Source organism: Terrapene carolina, unplaced genomic scaffold (genome assembly GCF_002925995.2).
Source record: "Terrapene carolina triunguis isolate 2854851 unplaced genomic scaffold, T_m_triunguis-2.0 Scaffold62, whole genome shotgun sequence".
NCBI classification, from domain to species: domain Eukaryota; kingdom Metazoa; phylum Chordata; order Testudines; family Emydidae; genus Terrapene; species Terrapene triunguis.
The window spans coordinates 61,823,564-61,845,145 of NW_020664413.1; the positions used below are offsets into that span (position 1 = coordinate 61,823,564).

Consider the following 21,582-nt stretch of genomic DNA (forward strand, 5'->3'; position numbering starts at 1 on the left):
CCCTGCTGCAATTTTGTTTGGACTCGAAAAGCAAACCACCATTGTTCCCAATTCTCTCTTCTCCCGACTTGAAGGAAGAAAAGAGAATCCCACACTAAACTAAACCTATTTAGAACACTAACTAAACATAAAGAGGGTCTGTCGAGAGCAGTGGATCCAATGCGGGAGAAAGAGGTAACAGACGTCTAGATAAAGCATCGTAATGCACAGCGTGGGTCAAGTATATGAACTCTCATCTCATAAGCAACTCTGCAACTCCCTGGCACAGAGTATTTTATTTTTGGCCTTGCTCACCAGGCTGCTGACCCTTCCTCATGGATAATTTCTCCTAGACTGAACAGAGCCCAAATCAGGAATACATATATACCACTAATGAGCTAGAGCTTCTGCTGCTATGTACAAATGTATTGCATTGCAGCATGCTGACACCAGGAAATTGCAACCCTGATGATTTTTTTTTTTTAAAATAAAAATCTCAATGAAATTGTCAGAACCCCACAGAATTTACTCTCTCAAAGGTTTATACTGTCAAGCTGTACCTTTCTTTAAGTGCTATTACTACAAGCATAGGAATTGCCATGTTCATAATTGGGTGCGAGTAGTTCAAATGGTTGTTTTCAGAGTGCATTACAATGCACTTGTCTACACTGAGTCTCACGGACATGTTGCTCAGCCACCTACCCTTGTTGGGTCCTTCTGAAGTTCCTCATTCTTCTTTCTAGTCTCGACTATTCAAAACAATTTGGTGTCGTCCGCAAATGTTGCCATTTCATGGCTCCTCCATATTAATGGATATATTATACTATACGGGTCTTAGTTTCAAACCCTGAGTCCTCCATTATTACTATTCTTCCACGCTGAAAATTTTGTTTCTGTCTCTAATCCAAATTTTACTCAACTGCTTTTCATCTTACCCTGTGACTTAGTTTCCTTAAGTTACGTTTGTGAATGTTTTTCTCAAATTCCAAATACATTATATCCATCTATTCTCCTTTATCCACTGTGCAGTTGAATTTTAAGAGATTGGCGAGACACTATTTTCCTTAACAGAGGCTGTACTGGATCCCTATATGGCCATATTCACCTAGGTGCTTTATAGAATTCTATCTTTAACTGCTGTTTCAATTCATTTACTCAGTGTAGTCTATAACTACCGATCATGATCACCACTAGCACCTTTTTAAAGACACCGGTTACTCACCATCTCTATTCAGAGTCTTGTCCACAATTCTTACATTTAACAGTTTAAAATGAAGCCAGAATCAGGAACCACACCATACAATAAATGAAACATAGCTTACTGAGTTCAGAAATAGTCAATGTTTGGTTGAGTGTATGATTTACAAATTTATCCATAGTCTGTTTCGTGGAGAATCATTTAAAAAAAAAAAACCATCATAAAAACCACACTACCTAGTATTACACAAATGCAATTGTATGGCTAAGCAATTTCCTTAAGGAGTATTCTAACAAAAAAACCAGAAGCATGTCTAGTTTTGTAATCACACTAAGTAGAATTGGGGTGAGAAGTGTCGGGGGGATGGAAGAAATAAAAACCAGCAGAAAATGGCATGCCTTAAATGGTGAGCATTTATTATTTGCATAGTGCATTATGAGTCTATTTCTCACATCCCTGTAAAATACAATTTCATAAAGTTATCCATTCATTTATTTGAAGAAACAATTTAGAATAATGTGTGGGGCCCAATGATAAAAGGGTATTTTCAGAAAGGGCAGTAGTTTATATACTCTTATTTTTCCCTTACCTATCGCTGTCTCACTTAGGTGCCTTTTCTTTCTTCCCTCTGACACCTGTTCAGATGTTCCTGATGCTGCTTGAGGTTTGGAATTAAGTAAATAGCCACTGCTCCACTGTTTGAGAGAAGCGCTATGTTGATTATACTCTGCAACAGAATAAGCATTTACAAAGTTTCAGATTCATTTTCATTAGCTGCAACTTACAGCCAAGCTCACTTTACAAACGATAATGAAAGCGCTACAGGTACTTTTAATCAGAAACATACAAAGTAAATAGCGTAACTATCTCTGATATGTGTAGACACAAAAAATTCAAATCATGGGGGCAAAATTCACCTCTCAGTTATACTGATGCAATCATATTGACCAACTGATTTATCCTAGTGTAACAGAGGAGCATCTGCCCCTTTGTGTCTTTTTTGCTCATAACAGTACTACAGCAAGGGTTCATTCCCATTTCAGCTAGCATTAACTCATATTCTAAAAGGACCGTTTATATGTGAGCAGTTAGAGATATAAGAATAGCTTTAATACCAAGCACAGGGCAAAAAGCCATTAAGGTGGAAGAGGCCCAACGTATGGTAGAGTGGAGATAAGGGATATGATGTCAGGCAGATTTCCTGCAGAATGCAATACTTTACTATCCCACAGAACTCACGTAAAACCGTCTTATTACAGCTGCTGCGGCTACCTTTGTATGCCATACATATATCGTTTTATTCAGCTTTTCAATACACACAGTCACTTTTCCTTTATCTCGACAAAGTCTAACCAACAACTAATAAATCCTCGGCAGCCGACCAGCTGATTAACCAAAGAAATTATTTACATAGTAAGAGACAGAAAAAGCTATAGCTTTAAGTAACAGACAAACTCACTTAAAATAATTAGTCATGTCCTGATTCAACAAGGTACTTAAACTGTCCCATTGACTTCACTTATGCATTTAAGTACTTTACTGTATCAATGCCTTCATTTTTAACTCTTCCAGCACACTGACATCTCCAAGTAGTGCAAGGATTCTGGGGATGGTCCATACCCCTTATTTTTGTTATAAAAATAATGGTAATATCCTATCTCCTAGAACTGGAAGGGACCTTGCAAGGTCATCGAGTCCAGCCCCCTGCCTTCACTAGCAAGACCAAGTACTGATTTTGCCCCAGATTCCTAAGTGGCCCCCTCAAGGATTGAACTCACAACCCTGGGTTTAGCAGGCCAATGCTCAAACCACTGAGCTATCCCTCCCCCCTATTATTCTGCTATAATTGTATCAGGTTAGAAGTTGATATAGTTAAAGCAATACTCAGTGCGCACACAGTTATACTTGTATGAAGGTGCTTAGATCAGTATAACTTATTCCTGAATGGGAATAAGCTAATAAGAATATGCTACACCTCTTACACACCTTCATACTGGTAAAAGGCATCTATGTTAGGGAACTGTACTACTTTGCTCAGTTTCTAAACCAATATAGTTATAGCAGTACAAAAACAGTGTTTAAATAAGCCCTCAGTGACCATTTGGAGGGGTTTGTTATCGAGTTTCTGAGCTCATTCTGACTGCAGCAGCACCTCTCAGTGAGAGCAATCAGCAACAGGACTATAGGTTATTTCCAAGAAGTTCTCTACGTAATTTCTTTAGCAAGGACTTAGTGAATTAGATGAGTCAACAGCATACTGGTGTGAAAAACATATGGGCCTGGTGGCATTACAGCTTTGGCCACTTTCCTACCTCCACCTGAACACTGGGTGGAACATTTTAATCTCTTGGGTAGCCCCCTCACGAATTCTTGGGAACTGGTGCAGAAGGCCAAAGAAAAGGAGAACCAGGTGTGTTTATGCAGGTTCAATGGTGCCCACACCCAACTATCAGGAGGAACTACACCTGTTATTCCAGCTCATAATTAGAAATAACAAGAAGGGAGAACTGTGCAGCAGCCTCAACCCCTGTACAAGTTGCAGGATAGAAGATTTTACCTTCCCATTCCCTTCACACTTCACCCACATAAAACCCAGCTATTTGGAATCTATGTGAGTGGGATGAGTTTCTCCCTCGATTCCTTATTATCTGCCTCCTCCTAACTCCCGTGCCTGTTATTCTCCCCAATAACTAGTCTTGTGATCTGTTCAGATTGTAAGCTCTGTTGTGCATGCTAGCCATGTAGTGAGTAAAAGCATGATCCCTGCCCATCTAAAAACACATAACAATATTTAAGGCAGCATCCAGTAATACAAAAAGAAAGTGTTCAGAAACTAGCTAAAAAATAAATCTTGCACGCATTAAAATATTTTGCATCACATACCATTGGATGGAGACATTTTAAACTCTACCCCTAGTGCTGAGGTGTCAACAGGATCTCCTTTGATCTTGTCCTCCTTCAACAATGTTTCAAAATATATATGAAGAGGGATATCTATAAAACAAAGGAAGAGATATATACATCTGAGATAGTCAGCCAGCTATGGACCCAGGAGTTCTACGTTGGTATTACATTTCTGAAAAATCTATTTATACAGTCTGTGTTATATTCTGTACAAATTGTATTGCTGCCTCAAGCCCACTAGCTCACAAAGAGTGATGGTGGGGCAGCCCTGACATAACTGACTGGCTGCACGCGCTGGACAATGTCTTCAGATAGCAAAACTGGAGAGCAGCCAAGGGGATGTATTTAAAAAAGGACAAAAGTGAAGCTTGACTACGAGCAGCAGCAAGAGAGACATTTTTGGAGAATTGAAATATTAGCTCTCTGGCACACCCTGTCATAAGTGTGGGGGACGACTGGCTGGAGGGAGGGGGGAGAGAGACTCAGAAAGAAAGAAGTGAAAGATGCAGACATAGACTCTGATGTGAAGTTATTCCTGACAATCTTTCATCTTTGCCCACACAGAATATGTCTTCACTGCCAAAAAAGTGTGTGTTTGTTTTTAACAGCGGGATAACTAACATGCATTAGCTATGCCCCTGTGAAATCCTAGTGGAGACCAGGCACCTGTAATTTTTACTGTGTGGTAGACAAGTGATGTCAACACTATGCCCCCTGCTGTGTGGCTGACCGCACCTAGCTACCCTGCAGTAAAAATTACAGGTGCTTGCTCTGCATTAGAATTCTACAGAGGCATGGCTAAAGCACATCGATTATCCCACTGTAAAAAATAATCCAGAAAGAACCCACACCACCTGATTTTAGCAGTGAAGACAAAGCCATAAAGAAACAAGCCAGAAGGTGAGGGGATCGTAGGCTAACATGACCCAAAGCACTCCAATGTTTTGACAGCTTGTTTAGTCTTGAAAGTTAAGTCAGGGTACGTCTTCACTACCCGCCGTATCGGCGGGTAGCGATCGATTTATCGGGGACCGATATATCGTGTCTCGTTAAGACGCGATATATCAATCCCTGAACGTGCTCCCCGTCGACTCCGGAACTCCACCGGAGCGAGCGGCGGTAGCGGAGTTGACGGGGGAGCCGCGGCCGTTGATCCCGCACCGTGTGGACCCCAGGTAAGTCGATCTAAGATACTTCGACTTCAGCTACATTATTCACGTAGCTGAAGTTGCGTATCTTAGATCGATCCCCCCTCCCAGTGTAGACCAGCCCTCAGATTAAGTTGGGGTGTGAATTTAAAGCACAATTGCTAGTCCTGAATAGTACTCTTATTCCAGAATAAGACTGTCCACACAAGAAGTTATTCGGGAATAGCTATTCCAGAACATCCCCACATGTAGACAAGCCCTAAAGAATATGGTGTGGACGTACGGCCAGGGTCTTGTCCTGCATCTGCACCCACTGGTGCTCAAAAAGTCAGTGCTGTGGAGAGCACATGTTGCACTTTTATTTTGTGATCTGCAAAAGCCTCAATCTAGCCATCTGGGTAGAATTATTTGGTAGTTTTGAAAAATGTTATTGCTGAACGCCGTGGGGTAATTTCAAGGTAGGTGCCCTATTTCTGTCTCTAACAAAGAAGGCAACAGGGAACTCTAACTTGCTTCCTGGGGGAGACTTAGTCTGCAAACTATCTCAAGTGCTTAGGAATTTAGCCATTGTAAAAAGGCAGAAGGACTTTGTTTGAAAAGCCCTTCAGGAAACAAATTTACAAAAAGGGAGCAAAGAGAGGAATGAAGACTTCTTATGCTTGGAATAAAGGAAGGTGAAGAGTCAAGGGAGGTAAGTTTGACAGCTGGGAAATTAAGAAGAAAAATTACACTAATTTAAAGGGCCAAAAGGTGGACAATAATTTTCCAACATTTACATACCATCTTAATCTCAAGTGTCTTGGAGATCTGCAAATACAAAACTCTTTCTACAAGCAATTTTTGCTAACCAAAAAGAACAGCTTATTTCAGTAACTGGTACTGATCTAAGTAAGTTCTTTGTCACAGGATTAATGGGTACCTGCAAAAGATATATTTTTTAATTGGGCCTGTACATTTTCTGCTTCTTTATGAAGTATAAAAATGCCAGAAAGGTTTGTTTTTGACCTTAGAAATATTATGACTATCTTCCCTACTTGCTTTTTTTTGGGGGGGGGGGGGGTTATAGTTGAGAGGATCACCTGGATGTCTTACAGATTGTGAATATGTACTCCCACACCGTACTTAAAAGGATAAGGATATCTGCCCCAGTTTATTCACAGGCTCTGGGCACAATCAGCACATACCACATTCAGATTCTCCTTCAAGATTTGTTCCATGCAAGTCTGAAACTGCCAGTTGTCTAGTACAGATATACATGGATGTCTATATGTCTAAGGTATCCTGTAGCCACTGACAAATACTTGGCAAATATCCATGTTGCTGTAGATATGCTGGAGTGCAAGACTCCATACTAGTAATGACAGTTACCTATCCAAAAGCAAATAGATTTTGGTAAGCCAGTCCAACTGCATCATCTTATTTGGTTGCCTACAAAATGGGAAAAAGACCATCACCAACTTCTCCCTGCCTTCTGTTCTGTTAAACAACTTTTTTAATGGCTCCCATTCTTAAGAAGGAGTCCATCTCTGCTCTGAGCAGTGTCTTATGAGAGAGATCTCTGAAAAGGGATATATAAAAGGACTTGGGGGGGCAACACAGACGAGAATTAGGCCACACAGCTGAACTGTATAATCTCAGCATGCAGTGATCCATTGTATTTCCACTATATGCTGCTAGGACATCAATCAAATGGTGCCCAAAAGAAGGAGGGTCAGGAAAGTAGACAAAATAAGCTCCTGGCAATACTTCAGATGTGAGGCCTGCCAGATACAGAGGATGTACAGACAGCAGATACTGTAGCCTAGCCTCTATTTACGTGCTTTTCTTTATTCTGTCTCATGATTGGTGAAGCTGAAATTTCTGGGAAAGGGAGCAGACAGTCCCCAGAAGAAAGGTGTCGTCTTTGGTATCAGAATGAGTATAATGCAACATCCCTCTCTGTCTGTTCAGGCTGAGTGAGCCCCAGTGGTCTTGTAGTAATCAAATGTCCTTCATTTTCTCTATTTTTATGCTGAACAGATCATCTTCTTAAAAAAGGGAAGCTTTTCAGTTTGAGACAAATGTTCTTTAGGGAGCTGGTCTATCATTAGAAGCATCCGCTCTAGAGGTCAGGAATACAGGAAGGGCCAGAGAGACTTTCAGAACCAAACACTGAAAGAACTAAGACTTCCTAATACATTCCCCATGTCCATGATGGTGTCTTCTCATCTTTAATGGGGTGGTGCAGAGTCCTCAAAAATATAAGATTCCTCAGCATTTTAATTTAATTCAATCTTATTCTTAAAATGGAAGAATGAGCCTAATTCTGAAAGAATGGTCCTGGACTGAGGGCTCAGGGACAGACCCAAGGAGCTCCCAGCCTCATGTTCAAGCTTCTGTGCTTGGGGAGCCCTCAGCAACAATGGAGTTCCTGCACTGGCCAGTTTTGGTCTAGAAGCAGCTTTCCTTTCAGCTGAAGAAGTCTCCAGGCCAAATTAAAGCAGGGAGTATATAAATCCATCTCCAGGAACATGAAGGGGCATGATGCACACTCAAAGACCCACAGATAGGTTGGGTGTAACCAGAGTCAAATCAGCCGTGACACTTGTAGTGCTAAGTCAGGGTCAAACAAGTTTTTCTGCACAAGTGCAGAAAGGCCAATAAAACATTCATTTTAAAGAAAGTCTCTGAACTCCTAGAAATATTCAAAAAATTAAAAACTTTTAACTACAGAACCACCAGGAAAAAAAAAAACACTTGGGAAAAAAGCAAACCAAGTAAAGCTAGCCACGTAAACAAAAGGAAATGAGATGGCTGGGACTGCATGGCCCTTTTTACAGCCTCAGCCCCAAACATTCAGTGCCAAGAGAAGGTGCTTGTGATTTCAATAGGCTTTGTTTTCTTGAAGGGTCATGGATTTCTTTGGCACAATGCATATTCTTCATATGGAAATAAAAACTCTATTACTTCAGAAATTGCTTCTGTATAACAGCAACATTACGTTGGCCACATTGCAGATATATAGTATTTTTTTATTTCAATTCTCCTGATTTAAGTGTTAAACATATATTTTAATGAGCAATGCAATTGAGTTAGTGTCCCTGTCGGAGCACACCAGTTTTGAATTTCCTGACTGATTTTTTCCACCATCAGCTTAAAATGTTGCATTTACAATATTAGTATTTCATACATTTATCTTAAAGGGACATCACTATCTGAAACTTACTCAATTAAAAACAGTAAAAATTAGTTTTAAGCTCTACACATGTCCAAGATCCCCCAATGAGTTTTTTTGCTTTTACAGTCAAGTCTGTCTTACATTTTTAAAAAGAAACATACCTCACCTGTCTCTGCATGAAAGACCTACATAACCAACAAGGTGAATTGGCCAGCTGTGCAAGAGAAACAATTAAACACTAAATGCTATCAAGTGTACAAAATAAATGAACTAAAAAAGGAGAAAAATATTTTCCCTCTGGTGTTTTTCAGTTGTAGTTATCTTAATTGCTACATGCATCTATAGTAGATGCAATATTTTAGAGAGCAGGATGAAATTTTAAGTTGACCATGTCCCTTAAAATCAGGGGTTCTCAAACGGGGGGTTGGGACCCCTCATGGGGTCGCAAGGTTATTACATGGAGGGTTGCGAGCTGTCAGCCTCCACCCCAAACCCCGCTTTGCTTCCAGCATTTATAATGGTGTTAAATATATAAAAAGGTGTTTTTAATTTATAAGGGGGGGGTCACACTCAGAGGCTTGCTATTTGAAAGGGGTCACCAGTACGAAAGTTTGAGAACCACTGCTTTAAATTATACTAAGGGCATTTGTCAGAGCACCTTTTGGCAAGTAATAAACAAGCAAGACGTATTTCTTTTAAGAGGTTTGTTCATAGCCAAAGCTTTAAACGTTTATAAAAACTAAGTCAGACCATACATTTTAGGATTTTTATAATACAACTGGCTGTTCTGTTGGGAATATGGAATTGGATGTCTTACCCGAGGGGAATGATAACACAGGATGAAGAGAGGAGTCCACCTCTGGTATATGTTGTTGTACTATTCTGGATGATGTACCATGCTCAGAACTGCTCCAAATGGAGGCTGGAGCCATGCAAGGCATCTGTGTATTATATGGAAACGAGGCATCTCTAGACAGCAAAGCCTGCAAGGATATTCACAGAAATGTCATCTGAAATGTTCATTTTTCCTTTATTCACTTTCTAAAACTGGGCCAAAGAGATAGATATTTTAATGAGAATAACGACTCAATGCTATGTAAATCAGAAGTGCTCTCACACAAACTTCGACTAGCATAGAAGTGATAAATATCTACTGTCCGGAAAAGTGATTTTGGACTATGTATAGCATATCTGAATGAAAAAATAATTTGCTTCATTTGGGGCTAGGAAAGAACATAGAGTAGCAGAATTTTATTTCCAAAGTAGTTTCCAAATCAGAAGGTAATTGTTCCCAACTAATACGAACAATTTGGTACTCCCTATGAACAAGAAACAAAAAAACCAGTGTTCCAGTTAATTTTCTAGTCAGGCACAACAAACATGATTGGTACATACAAAGAAAATTATAATACCAAACTAAACATCTTTTACTCAGCTTAAACAACCTGAACGTCTTGGTATCTGTACATCTCCATACATTATTGAACTCTTACACAGAAACCCAATTATGCATAAAGTTAACATTAAAAATTGATTTGAGCATGCCATACATTTACATAAAGTCTCACAGAGGAAAGCAAAGTCTTTGCCTCATAGAAACTACAATCTAAGATAGACAGCACAAACAAAAAAACCCCCAACACAATACATGGGAATAATTCAGGAAAGAGATGCAGTGGGGAGTAATGAAGAGGACAATGTAGAAAGAATTTCTTGGAGGAGTGATCTGAAAGAAGATGAGAGGGAGTGGAGGTTTTGACAAACAAGAAGATAATTTATCCAAGTGTAGAGAACTGGATGATGGATGGTGAAAAACTACGTGCTGAAAGCAGGAAGAAATGAGAGCAAAGGGGGTAAGATTATACTGAGCTTTGAAAGTAAGGATGAAGATCTTGAATCTGATAGGATGTCTCATAGGCCAACACTCTGAAGGACTGGGAGCAGTGGCAGAGGAAGACAACTTAACTACAAGAGATGTCAAGGCTTCATAAAAACATTTCATATAAAAAACAGTACTGTTCATGTCATTTTCAGCATTAACAGATACTAAAGCTGAAGTTTCTGTCTTCCTCCTCACTAGCTGAAAGCTTTCACACACTCTCCATTTTTAAGTTGTCCAAAATGGCTCTTAGCAACTTTAACATTCCAGACAATAAAGTCTCTGTCCTTCAGTAGAACCTTGCGTGAGAGGGAAGGGAGGGAAACAGGGACAGTATGGACACTTCACGGCCTCCTGCAACAGCAGCTTATTTAAATAGGACTATTTCCCTTCTCCTGCATTATAACTTCACCTTAATAATCAATAGCAGTAATGGGCATATATTAATTCTTTGTTTTCTTAACAAGTATCTTCGTGATGTGAAGGACAAACAAATAGCCTGACTTGGTTGACACAGATGTCAAATGACCAAAAAAGGGTACATTTGTAATTTTAACTTCTCTTTCTTCCTAGATTCAGAAAGTAGCACTCCCCGTAAAAACTCCCTGCTTCCTGCCTTATGAGATGTCCCAACATGCATTCTGCTGATTATATCAACATTCTCATTCATCAGTGGTGGAGCCCTGATTCTATCTATGGCGTAAAATAAATCCATTCCTTCCCCCCACCTCCAACAATGGTTCTGATAAGTGACTCCAATATTCTTATTTAAGGAGTAAAATAAAACTTTTGGAGACCATTCAGTATTAAATAAAAATGTTTTTCTTTTCCCTCCATAAACAGATTCCCTACTCCAGTATTGATCATAGGGACTTCTGCATTACTCAGCACAGGGCATGCTAGGGTTTTAGAGCAGAGGGAGATCTCGGATTGCTTGGGATTACATTTTGCAGGTTTGTTCAAAGGAAGCCATTACAATATTTTCCCTGGTAAAATATAATTTATGATTATAGCCAGGATCCTCCAATCACGTGCATCCATGTTCAACTTTAAACATGGGCAGTCCCATTGAAGTCAGTGGGACTATTCATATGTTTAAAATTAAGCATGCACATTAAGTGTTGGCAGGACTGGGGTCTTTGTTTGGATATTCCACAAATCTTACTAAGGGTGGTCCTTGAAGAAAGAAAAAAACCAACAACAACAAAAGTTTAACACATTTCTGAACACCATAAACAAACTTGAATGGGCTCAGAGGAAGCCACTTTGACTTTGATTTTTAAAACTGCACAAAAAGAAGTGACCTGCTCTATACTTACAGCTTATATCAGCATAGCTATATCAGTCAGGGGTGTGAAAAAAACACACCTCCTAGTGACACAGCTATGTTGACAAAGCCCCCAGTGTCGAGGCAGCTGTGCTGATAGAAAAGTGCTTCTGTAGGCATAGCTAATGTCATTTGGGGAGTAGTATTTCCACACTAGCAGAAAAACTCCCGCTGAAGTATGTTACCTCTACACTAGAGGGTTATGCCGACATAGCTATGCTAACATAGCCTCTCTAACAGTTATAGTCTGTATTTCCGTTAGAGACTAGTACCTTTCTAAAAAGCCAATACAATCTCTTGGATATGTATTTTTCAAACTGCCTTAACAGCCTATTTACTTGAGAAACCTAAATGACTCCAAGGAGAAATAAATCAAATCTTTGGTAAATTACAAAACTTTCACTTGAGATCTATTTTTCTTTAACCATTAATCATTGGGCTGAAACAAACCCCAGAAAATACACAGATAAGGCTGACATCTTTAAAATTTAGAGTTTCAGTCTTGACTCTGAATTTCCTGCTTTTAAATCAGTTTGTTCCCCAACATTATTTAGGACATATTGTGAAGTTAGTTAAGTCTGCTTTTTCACCTGCTTTGAAGTGCATACAGTGTAGTCAGAAATATCCATCAAATTCTAAATCTAGTTAAAAACAGTAATTAAATTTACAAGCAGTTTAATTCTCTAAAGGATTTTTATGTTTTTGCTCATGTTCTCTGCAGTAAGTCAACTAAAGAGACTCTATTCCTAAATTAGTGTCCAGATCATTCAACATAATGGTACACAAACAAGGAAGTAAAAAAAACAACAACAACCCTATATTAGCCAATTTGTAATTCAAGAGAAAATAATGATTAACACATGCAAAAGAAGAAAACTGGTAGGAAGAGAGATTTTATTTTCAAGCTCCTAAGAAGGTTACTACAAACAATGAAGAGCAGAGAAGAATTTGACCTTGCACTGTTAGGAATGTCTGTTATTACAGCTGGTTGAAAAATTTCTGACAGAAGAGTTTTCTGTTGGAAAAGGCTGATTTAACTAAAACCAAAATGTATTGCAGGAACTTACTGATTCTGTTGAAATTTTTGATGAGAAATTACCTAAGTGGTTTGTTTCAAACTTTCAATACAGTTAAAATGCTTCAATGATAAGGTTGAAAAAAAAAGCACTTCATCACTATCAAAATGAAACTTTTTGATCATGTTTCAATATTTCTGAAATAACTTTGGGGGGGAATTTTGACTTTTCCATTACAATTCAGTACAAAAGGAAATTACAGAAAAAAGTCTGAATTTCCCACACAATGAAAATTCTGAGTATTGACCAGCTCTATCCATTATCCCCACTGAATACAGAGCTCCAACAATTGACAAGGGGTTTATAAAACCTTGGGACATTCTCTATAAAGAATCTAAACAGCCTTAGAAGAGAGATATCTACGGCAATCTTTTATAGAGAAAACATCCGTGGAAACTCAATTCCTTTATCAGCTTCTCCCCCAAAGAGCTTGCATTTTCTAAATTTATTCCACCCCGCCCTTTTTTTCCCCTTGAAAGTGCCTATAAAATCTGAGGTATAATGTCATTCCTAGTATAAATTTAATAACAAGAGTACATGATTGTGTTAATTATAAGGAGATACAGTGTATTTAGAAGGAACACAATTTTTTCTGTTCTTCAGAGTCTATGAAAACTAAAGAAGATGCTTATGGAATGACAATGAAAAGTATCAGAAGTTTATTTTGTTATTTTAAACTACAAGGGGAAAATACACCCAAAGGAAAAGCTAATTCTCTAAACATTACCCATGAATTCTAATCTACTCATCCAGCAATTTATCTTTAGCACTGTTTGACTTTGCTGCAGAAGAAATCAGAAAGGGCAAGCAGAAACTATTCCCAAATTCAAAACACATCCTGATCCAAAAAGATTATTTGTAGCTTGTCAGTGTGATAAACTGACGATGAATCATTCAGCGAGTGATTACTGCCTTTGTTCTGGGAGGATTATTAACTGAACAGTGTTGCTTAAATGCCAGTTATATTAAGAAAGGGAAGAAAGCTTATTACAAGGAAGAGTGAGATAAATTTAGTGCACAATCTTTTGCATTTCAAGTTTTTAATTCTGAAGTGAATACTAATCAGAATCAGTATATGAAACAAAAAAAATCAAACAGCCAAATGTGTTGACTCTTGTACGTTTCTGAGCAATTCTTAGAAGTGAGCCTAAATGTAATAAAATAGCATTGAGCTCTGCGGTTACAACCAATTGGCCAAAATTCAGCTCTCAGTTACACCAATGCAAAACTGGAGTAAATCCAATGAGTCAATGGAGTTACCTCAAATAAACTCCATATACTAGATAGCAGGTCTGCTTGAGATTATGCTTGTGAGGAGCCTGGACACAGCTGAAAAGAAAACGCTTCCTCAGAAATGCAATCCGAAATGAAAATCTAGTTGAAAATCTGAAAGAAGAGGATGCCTACTCACTCCAGATATCCAGATTAAAGCCTATACTTAAGCAATCTTAAGCCAGATAGAATTCTGATATGGAATTGACAAATTATCCTGTTGTGAAGTTGTCACATTTCAAAATGGGATGCTAGCAGCCCCAATTAAGCACCAAACAAATTGCAAATAATTGTTTTTCTGTCTTTTTTGTCAGGAGTGATTTATGCATTCATATGGGCAGAGTTTAAGTGGACTTTTTGGTGAATCATCATTGATTTGTTCATTATACAGTTTTTGCTTTAATAATAGAGCCTAGTGTCACGATCAGATCATTTGTCTGTCTGTTGGCCTCTCCTCCAAGTGGAGTGCCTCATTTATTTCATGAATGACAGAAGTGCATATAGGATAAATACACAAGCTTTTCATTTTGTATGAGGTACTGAATGTTTAATTTAACAAACTAAACTCATTGCTGTTTCTAAACTGTAAGTATTCTGATTTTATTATTACAAGTCAAATCTAGCTCTCTGAAGCTATGCACTACATGTATGATGACACATTTGTGAACTGAAGACTAAAACATTTTACCTCCAGCTATTACAAAAGACGACTCTGGGGAAAACCAATGTAACTGGCCAGGCATGGAGAAAAGTGTTTGGAATACTCCTTTATATAAATATTAGCTCAGTGCTCGCCATGTATGCATACCACTATCTATATAATGTGTTAGAATGCCACTAATATACCCAGAGACAATAATATACACTATATTATTAGTTACGAATAAAATCTGGGGTGGATTTTCCTGTGTTGTCCCACAATGTCAAATCCACAGAGCCTTCCTATAACATTGCCTGCAAGACTATATATATTCAGGCTACTAACTGAGGAGTTTTATCAAACACCCAACTGGGGTAATTTTCAATATCTCTCTTCTGTGCCTCACTGAAGGACCACACAAAATCATGTAGCTAGAGTAAGTTTAACATAGTTCTTTTACAGTAAAGATCCTAATAATTAAAAACCATTCTCAATCTCTGGATAGCACTGAAATGTAGGGACCCATAAACTCAAACTATCTTAGATAGATTGTAAATGCTGGAGACAGAGGTCTTCTGTTTATTCACATGACAGGTAGACTACAGCCAATGGCAGTGCAAGCCGCCCTAAAAGGGTGAGAGGGAATCAGTCTGTCTATGCCCTCTTTACTGAGACTACCAACAAGGATACCAACTGGAATGGTGGGTTTTGTGATATAGACAAGTTTGACAAGGACCTGGACTGAGACTATCAACTTATTTCACAAAACATCTATCAGATGATAACCATAAACCAACTTTTTACTTATAAACCAACCTATCCAAATTCAAATTTCTGGTCTAAGGTCATAAAAGGTTCTATAACTGTTACCATTTTCGTGGGCCATCCATTCCCTCACAGATACAGACTAAGATTTTCTTTCCAACCTGAGCCATATAATAATACACTGACGGTTAGAGAGACTGTACTTCTATTCAATAGGAGTTGCGTGTTTTGCCTGAAACACTGACCTTTTATTTTTAATTGAAAAAAAAAAATCAGTTGAAAATGGAAGTTTTGTGCTTCATCACTAATCAGTTAAATAAGACAAAGGAAAAACTTTTGTAATTGTGCTGACACATTTTGAAAAAATTATATCAGGTAGAAATTAAAGGAGCGAATTTATGGTCAAGAAAATATTGGAAGGAAATAGCACAATAAATTCTTTGCTGCAGGAATCTGAGAAGGACCATGCCAGATCCTTATTGCTGAGAAATCTTTCCTGGACTGATTGGCTGGCCAACATAGCTATCTCCACAAAAGTTTGCTTTAGATGGATTTACTGCTATCCGGAAAATCACAGAGTGTTCCAACACTAACGCTATTTTCCCATTAGATAACACATAAACCCACTGCGGCTACAGGGTTATAGATTTCTTCTTTCTGAAGAGGATTTTTATTGTTAAAACTAATGACTTGGGTTTTTTTGTTCCAAACTTTGTCAGCTACTACTTGTATTTACCAAATGGTGTTCGTATTCTCCAGGGAATATAGTGCTCCCCAGCAGACTAATCAAGAAGAAAGATTTTACATTTCTACAAAGGTGCTAAGCACTTTTGTAGAAATAGAATTGATCCTCTATTTCAGTGGTTCTCAAATGTGGGTTGGGACCCCAAAGTGGATCGCAATTCCATTTTAATGGGGTTGCCAGAGCTGGCATTAAACTTGCTGGGGCCCAGGGCCGAAGCTCAAGCGCCACCATCCCGGGGCTGAAGCCGAAGCTTGAGCCCCACCGCCCGGGGCCGAAGCCCGAGCCCTGTTGTCACCCAGGGCTGAAGCCCAGGCGACACGGCTCAGGTTACAGGCCCCCTGCCTGGGGCTGAAGCCCTTGAGCTTCGCCCCCCCCGGCCCGGGGCAGAGAGGCTCAGGCTTCGGTCCCCACTCCTGGGGTCGTGCAGTAACTTTTGTTGTCAGAAGGGGGTTGCGGTCCAATGAAGTTTGAGAACCCCTGCTCTACTTGAAACAAGTTTGCAGGAGAGTTGGCAACACAACAGCATTCCTTATATTCACAGCTTTTCATAGACTGGCTGTGCCAAGAAGCTATACACAGACAACTGGTGCAGTCAACATCTGGGGATACCAAAGCAAAAGATCAACAGAATACCCTTTGTGCAATTAAAGGAGGAAAATTACTTCATTATATGGAAGACACTTCTGGAAGAACATGTTGGGCTGTATTACTGCCCTAAAGAAAGATTACTTTTAAACATGTATAGGCTGAATAAACTAATGAGAGAAAGCAGGTAATTGTAATAATGATTCACAAAGAAATCTACATGAGTATCTTGTACCACATGTAAGTGAGTGGCAATATGGCTAATATGGTACAGATTTTCCTGGAAGAGATTCAAATACAGACTTCAAAACACCTTACAAATATTTATATATAATTTATCTCACTCTTTCCCCCTCCCCCACCTACCCCCTTCAAGCAAAATGGGGTGGAACCCTCAAAATGCATGCATTAGCCTAAGTAACTGCATGTTCATACTGCATTAACTCTTGCCTTTCTCCCAACCCCTCCCTGCATTGCTGTCAATTCCTGTTTTTGTCTTAACTTTGACAGAAAGCTCTCCATGTATTATAATAATTAACAACAACAATTTGTATTACAGTAGTGCAAAGACCACCAGCCAGGATCAGGGCATATTATAAAACTCCCTGCCCTAAAAAGCTTCAAACCTAAATTAAAACCCGAGCAGATATTCAGTCTTTACTTGTTTAAGATGGTAACATGTGTGTATGTCACTTAAAAATAACAAGTACTGTAATAACCATATAACAGTACTGCCATCCCTAAGCCAACCCTAAGCTTTCAAAAATCATGAGCTGAGACCCAGAAAATCTTGAGATATTTAAAAAAAAATAAAATGTGGGTTCTTTTTGTTTGCCGTCTGTTTTCCGAGACTTTAGGGTACATACTCACTTCATGCTTTTGGAATTTTTTTCTGAAACCATGAGATCTGGAAACTTTAAAAAAAAATTAAATCTGGGATTCTTATGTAATCACTTGACTCCAGCTGTTGGGGCTTTAGACACAGCATATCACAAGATACAAATGGCAGGAGTTGACAACACTGCTATGATGTAATTTTTACTCCATATGCCTATTCCCACTGTGTGAGAAAAATATTCATACTCTTACTGACATCTAAAGGTAATTCACCTTTAGTACGTTATTTGTAATTTTGAGTCAGTCCAGACAACCAAATTTGTCAAGTTTAACCAGTAGATGGAGACACAACATAGAGAAATTTTAAAACAAGGAGAAATTAGTACTTCTCATCCTTACAATGAAAAGTCAAGCACGGCTTCAAAAGGAAAGAACCTAGTAGGGAATATTCACAGAGCCTGATTCTCCACTGCTGTTTACCTTGTATAGTGATTAATAACAGTGTAAAGGGAGTGTGAAGTAGTTATAAATCACCACCAATTCAGATGTAAATAACCAAATAAGGTGCAAAACACCGGATAAGAAGAAAAGCTCTGTAAGCTCGAAAGCTTCTCTCTCTCACCAGCAGAAGCTGGTCCAATAAAAGATATTACCTCACCCACCTTGTGTCTCTAATTAGGCGCACAGACATTTAATAGTGTGGAGAGATTAAACACAAAAACCCAAATAGCAAGAATTGTGGGTTTACCTGGGACGTTATGTGAAAAGCTACCAAAATCAAATGTCAAGGCAAGAACAATTACCTTTCAACATTATTATTAACCACATACACTACAGCAGACAGCACAGATAAAATTCTAAGAAAAACACTAGAACATATATCAGTCAAAACCAGTAACAAAATGGCAACGAGGGGAGCAACTGAAAATGGTACTAGAAGGATGAAAACGTTTTATTATTTGGACAAGTTGAGACTAGAATTTAAAAGCCTTGTGCTTTTTTGCACACAAAGTAAACACTCCTTTGGAGAAGTTTAGTTTTGTTAAGTTGCAGTCCTCTCAACCCATTGCTCTGAGGAACTTTTAAGTAAGGGGACTGCATGCTATCACAATCACGAAGTGGGGTTAGACCGCAAGAAACAACCACTGAATGGCTTAAGACAAGATGCCAGAACAAATGGGTGACATAAGCAGCAGGAGAGGAAGGAGACTGATGGTTATAGTGATAAGATCCTATGGCTGAATGGGTTAGCTAGTGCACAATTTGATATCAATGTAGTTTAAAGTTTTTTGTGTTGTTTAATTAAAATTTCTACCTCTGCCTAGTTTAAAAAATATATAAAAAAATTCAAGCCTCTGATAGTTTCCAGGGGTTATTTTTAATTCTGCTTTTGCATATAATTGGAAATATATTTACATTTAAACTTTTTCCTATTACCAGATTGGCTTTTTAAATTGTATTTATCATTTAAAAAAATTAAAATAATACCAAACAATACAAACAGCTCCCTGGTTGAAACCACTCTCTTGTCCACTCTCCACAATTCCATAACTCCAGTCTCCTCATAACTGTTAAACATTTTTGTAGCTCTCAACACCACTGTGGGCAAGGTAAGTTATTATCACCATTCAGTGGATGTAGAAACATAGAATCATAGGACTGGAAGGGACCTCGAGAGGTCATCTAGTCCAGTCCCCTGCACTCAAGGCAGAACTAACTATTATCTAGACCATCCCTGACAGGTGTTTGTCCAGCCTGCTCTTAAAAATCCCCGAAGGAGATTCCACAACCTCCCTAGGCAATTTATTCCAGTGCTTAACCACTCTGACCGTTAGGAAGTTTTTCCTAATGTCCAACCTAAACTGCCCTTGCTGCAATTTAAGCCCATTGCTTCTTGTCCTATCCTCAGAGGTTAACAACAATAATTTTTCTCCCTCCTCCTTGTAACAACCTTTTATGTACTTGAAAACTGTTTTATATATATTTATATATAGATATAGATACACACACACACACACACAGATAGTTTATAACTTGCCAATTGTCAAAGCAAATGAGTGGCAAAGTCACAGTTGGAATTCAGGCGCTCTTGAGCTTCCAAACTAACAAACCAAACAGCAGCATTTCAGAGTTACGAACACCTCGGGCATGGAGGTTGTTCATAACTCTGAACAAAACATTATGGTTGTTCTTTCAAAAGTTTGCACCTGAACACTGACTTAATACAGCTTTGAAACTTTACTATGCAGGAAAAAAAATGCTGCTTTTAGCCATCTTAATTTAAATGAAACAAGCACAGAAACAGTTTCCTTACCCTTGTCAATTTTTTTTTTTAAACTTTCCTCTTTTTTTTAGTAGTTTACATTTAATAAAGTACTGTACTATACAGGGTTTTTTTTGTTTTGTTTGTTTCTGTTGCTTCGCTGCCTGATTGTGTACTTCCAGTTCCAAATGAGGTGTCTGGTTGACCGGTCAGTTCATAACTCTGAGGTTCTACTGTACTTCCTGTGTCTCTGATGTACTAAAACATACTAGCCTGGATCCTACAGTTCAATGATTGTTCAAAAATCATCTTGATGAACTGCACAAATGCATTACAATCATAGCTTCTATTTTGAAAGATGGTTTGCTGACTCTTGAGGTCAAGAAATGGCCTAATTTTCTAATACTGTAAGGTCTTTTGAACAATTAAATAAAAACAGAATGAATACTCTTCCAGAGACAAACCCTATCTTGCTTCAGTGTCTAACAAATGCTCAGAAAACTGGTATTTGTTAGGGTCTGGAATCAGAGAAGAGTCAAGAGAGAATCAAGAGAAAAACGGATTGCAGAGCAAGAGAGACCATTCTTCTCACCTACAGGTCAGTAGTTGTACTCAGTCATGCCGAACAGGCAAAGCCTGGCCCAAAGGGATGAACAGGCTTCTGAGGATACTAGTAGTCAGCAAATGGTTATAATAGAGCCAGATGACCCCTGTCCTGTTATATTTGTTATCCCTTCTCCCCCAACCTCCAATAGCCTCACCCGTCTGTTATGCCTCATCTTTCAAATTGTACAGATTTTTGTGGCAGGGATTGTCATTGACTATGTTTGCACAGTACCTACCTACACAAAGGGACCCGACCAAGTTGTGTCATTTATTGTGCTACCACAATATAAATGTTAAATAATAACAAATGATAACAGAGTCTAGCAGAGGAGGAGTATACAAAAGGAGCTATTTTCTGCAAAGATGAAATTGGCAAAACAGGGGCCAGTGTAGAGACACTGAGTTAGAATAAGCCCAAAGAGATTCTGGGACACAAGAATCTGCGAACGATCATGAGTATTTTATAGCTCTGTAAATCTACAGTGCACGACACACATGAGCCTTCTCCCAAAGGCCTTACAATCCAACTGACAAATGGGACAAGAGATCAGGAATAAGACGGTATGAACTTTAGTAATGGAGACATTAACTAAAAATAGCTTCCTAAAAGACCGTGGAGGGATGGGAAGGGCAAGAGGCAGCATTTGACAAAAGGGAAACTGAAAGCGATTCCAAGCATATGGGAGCAATATGAAGGGGTGCATAAAATTGCCTATGACCACAAAATAAAGCAACCCTGTTCAAACTATTATACCAGAGTTACTTGATCCCCTCAATTTAGGAAGTCAGATATAGTGGATGCTATTAAGCAGCAATCCCAGTATTAACAACTTTGCTTCACAGCAACATTTTGCTAGGAACCAATCCTGTCCCATTGACTTTAATGTTAATTGGATTCGGCTACTGGCAACAGACATGCCACTTAGCAACGTTTTGGAAGATAGGCCCCAGCCACAAGCAGGTTTACAGAGCTGCAGCCCTGAAGGAAGCACTGCCTTTCTTGGCTGCAGCCCCGCAAACCTGCCTGCAGCCAGTGCTCAGCACATCCCAGTGCTTCCTTCTATCTACAGCCCCGCAAACCTGCAAGTGGCCTGGGACCTGCTGCCCACACAGGTGGGTGTGGCACCCACATCCCTGCCCAACAGGGGAGCTTCTGCCCAAGTCCCGGTGCTGTGGTCTGGAAGATGAGGTTGGAAGGGGA

At 39.0% G+C, this 21,582-nt stretch overlaps 1 protein-coding gene across 2 annotated transcripts in view; it reads right to left on the bottom strand.

Annotated features, from left to right (window-relative positions):
- The window catches only part of KANSL1L (KAT8 regulatory NSL complex subunit 1 like), a 92,658-nt gene that overhangs the window by 15,744 nt on the left and 55,332 nt on the right, over positions 1–21,582 (bottom strand). For both annotated transcript variants that reach the window (XM_029910488.1, XM_029910487.1), the window contains exons 6-8: positions 9,204–9,369; positions 4,061–4,171; positions 1,767–1,904 (exon numbers count right to left, since the gene is read on the bottom strand). In XM_029910488.1, the coding sequence (XP_029766348.1) occupies positions 1,767–1,904; positions 4,061–4,171; positions 9,204–9,369 (415 nt within the window). The remainder of the gene's footprint in view (positions 1–1,766; positions 1,905–4,060; positions 4,172–9,203; positions 9,370–21,582) is intronic.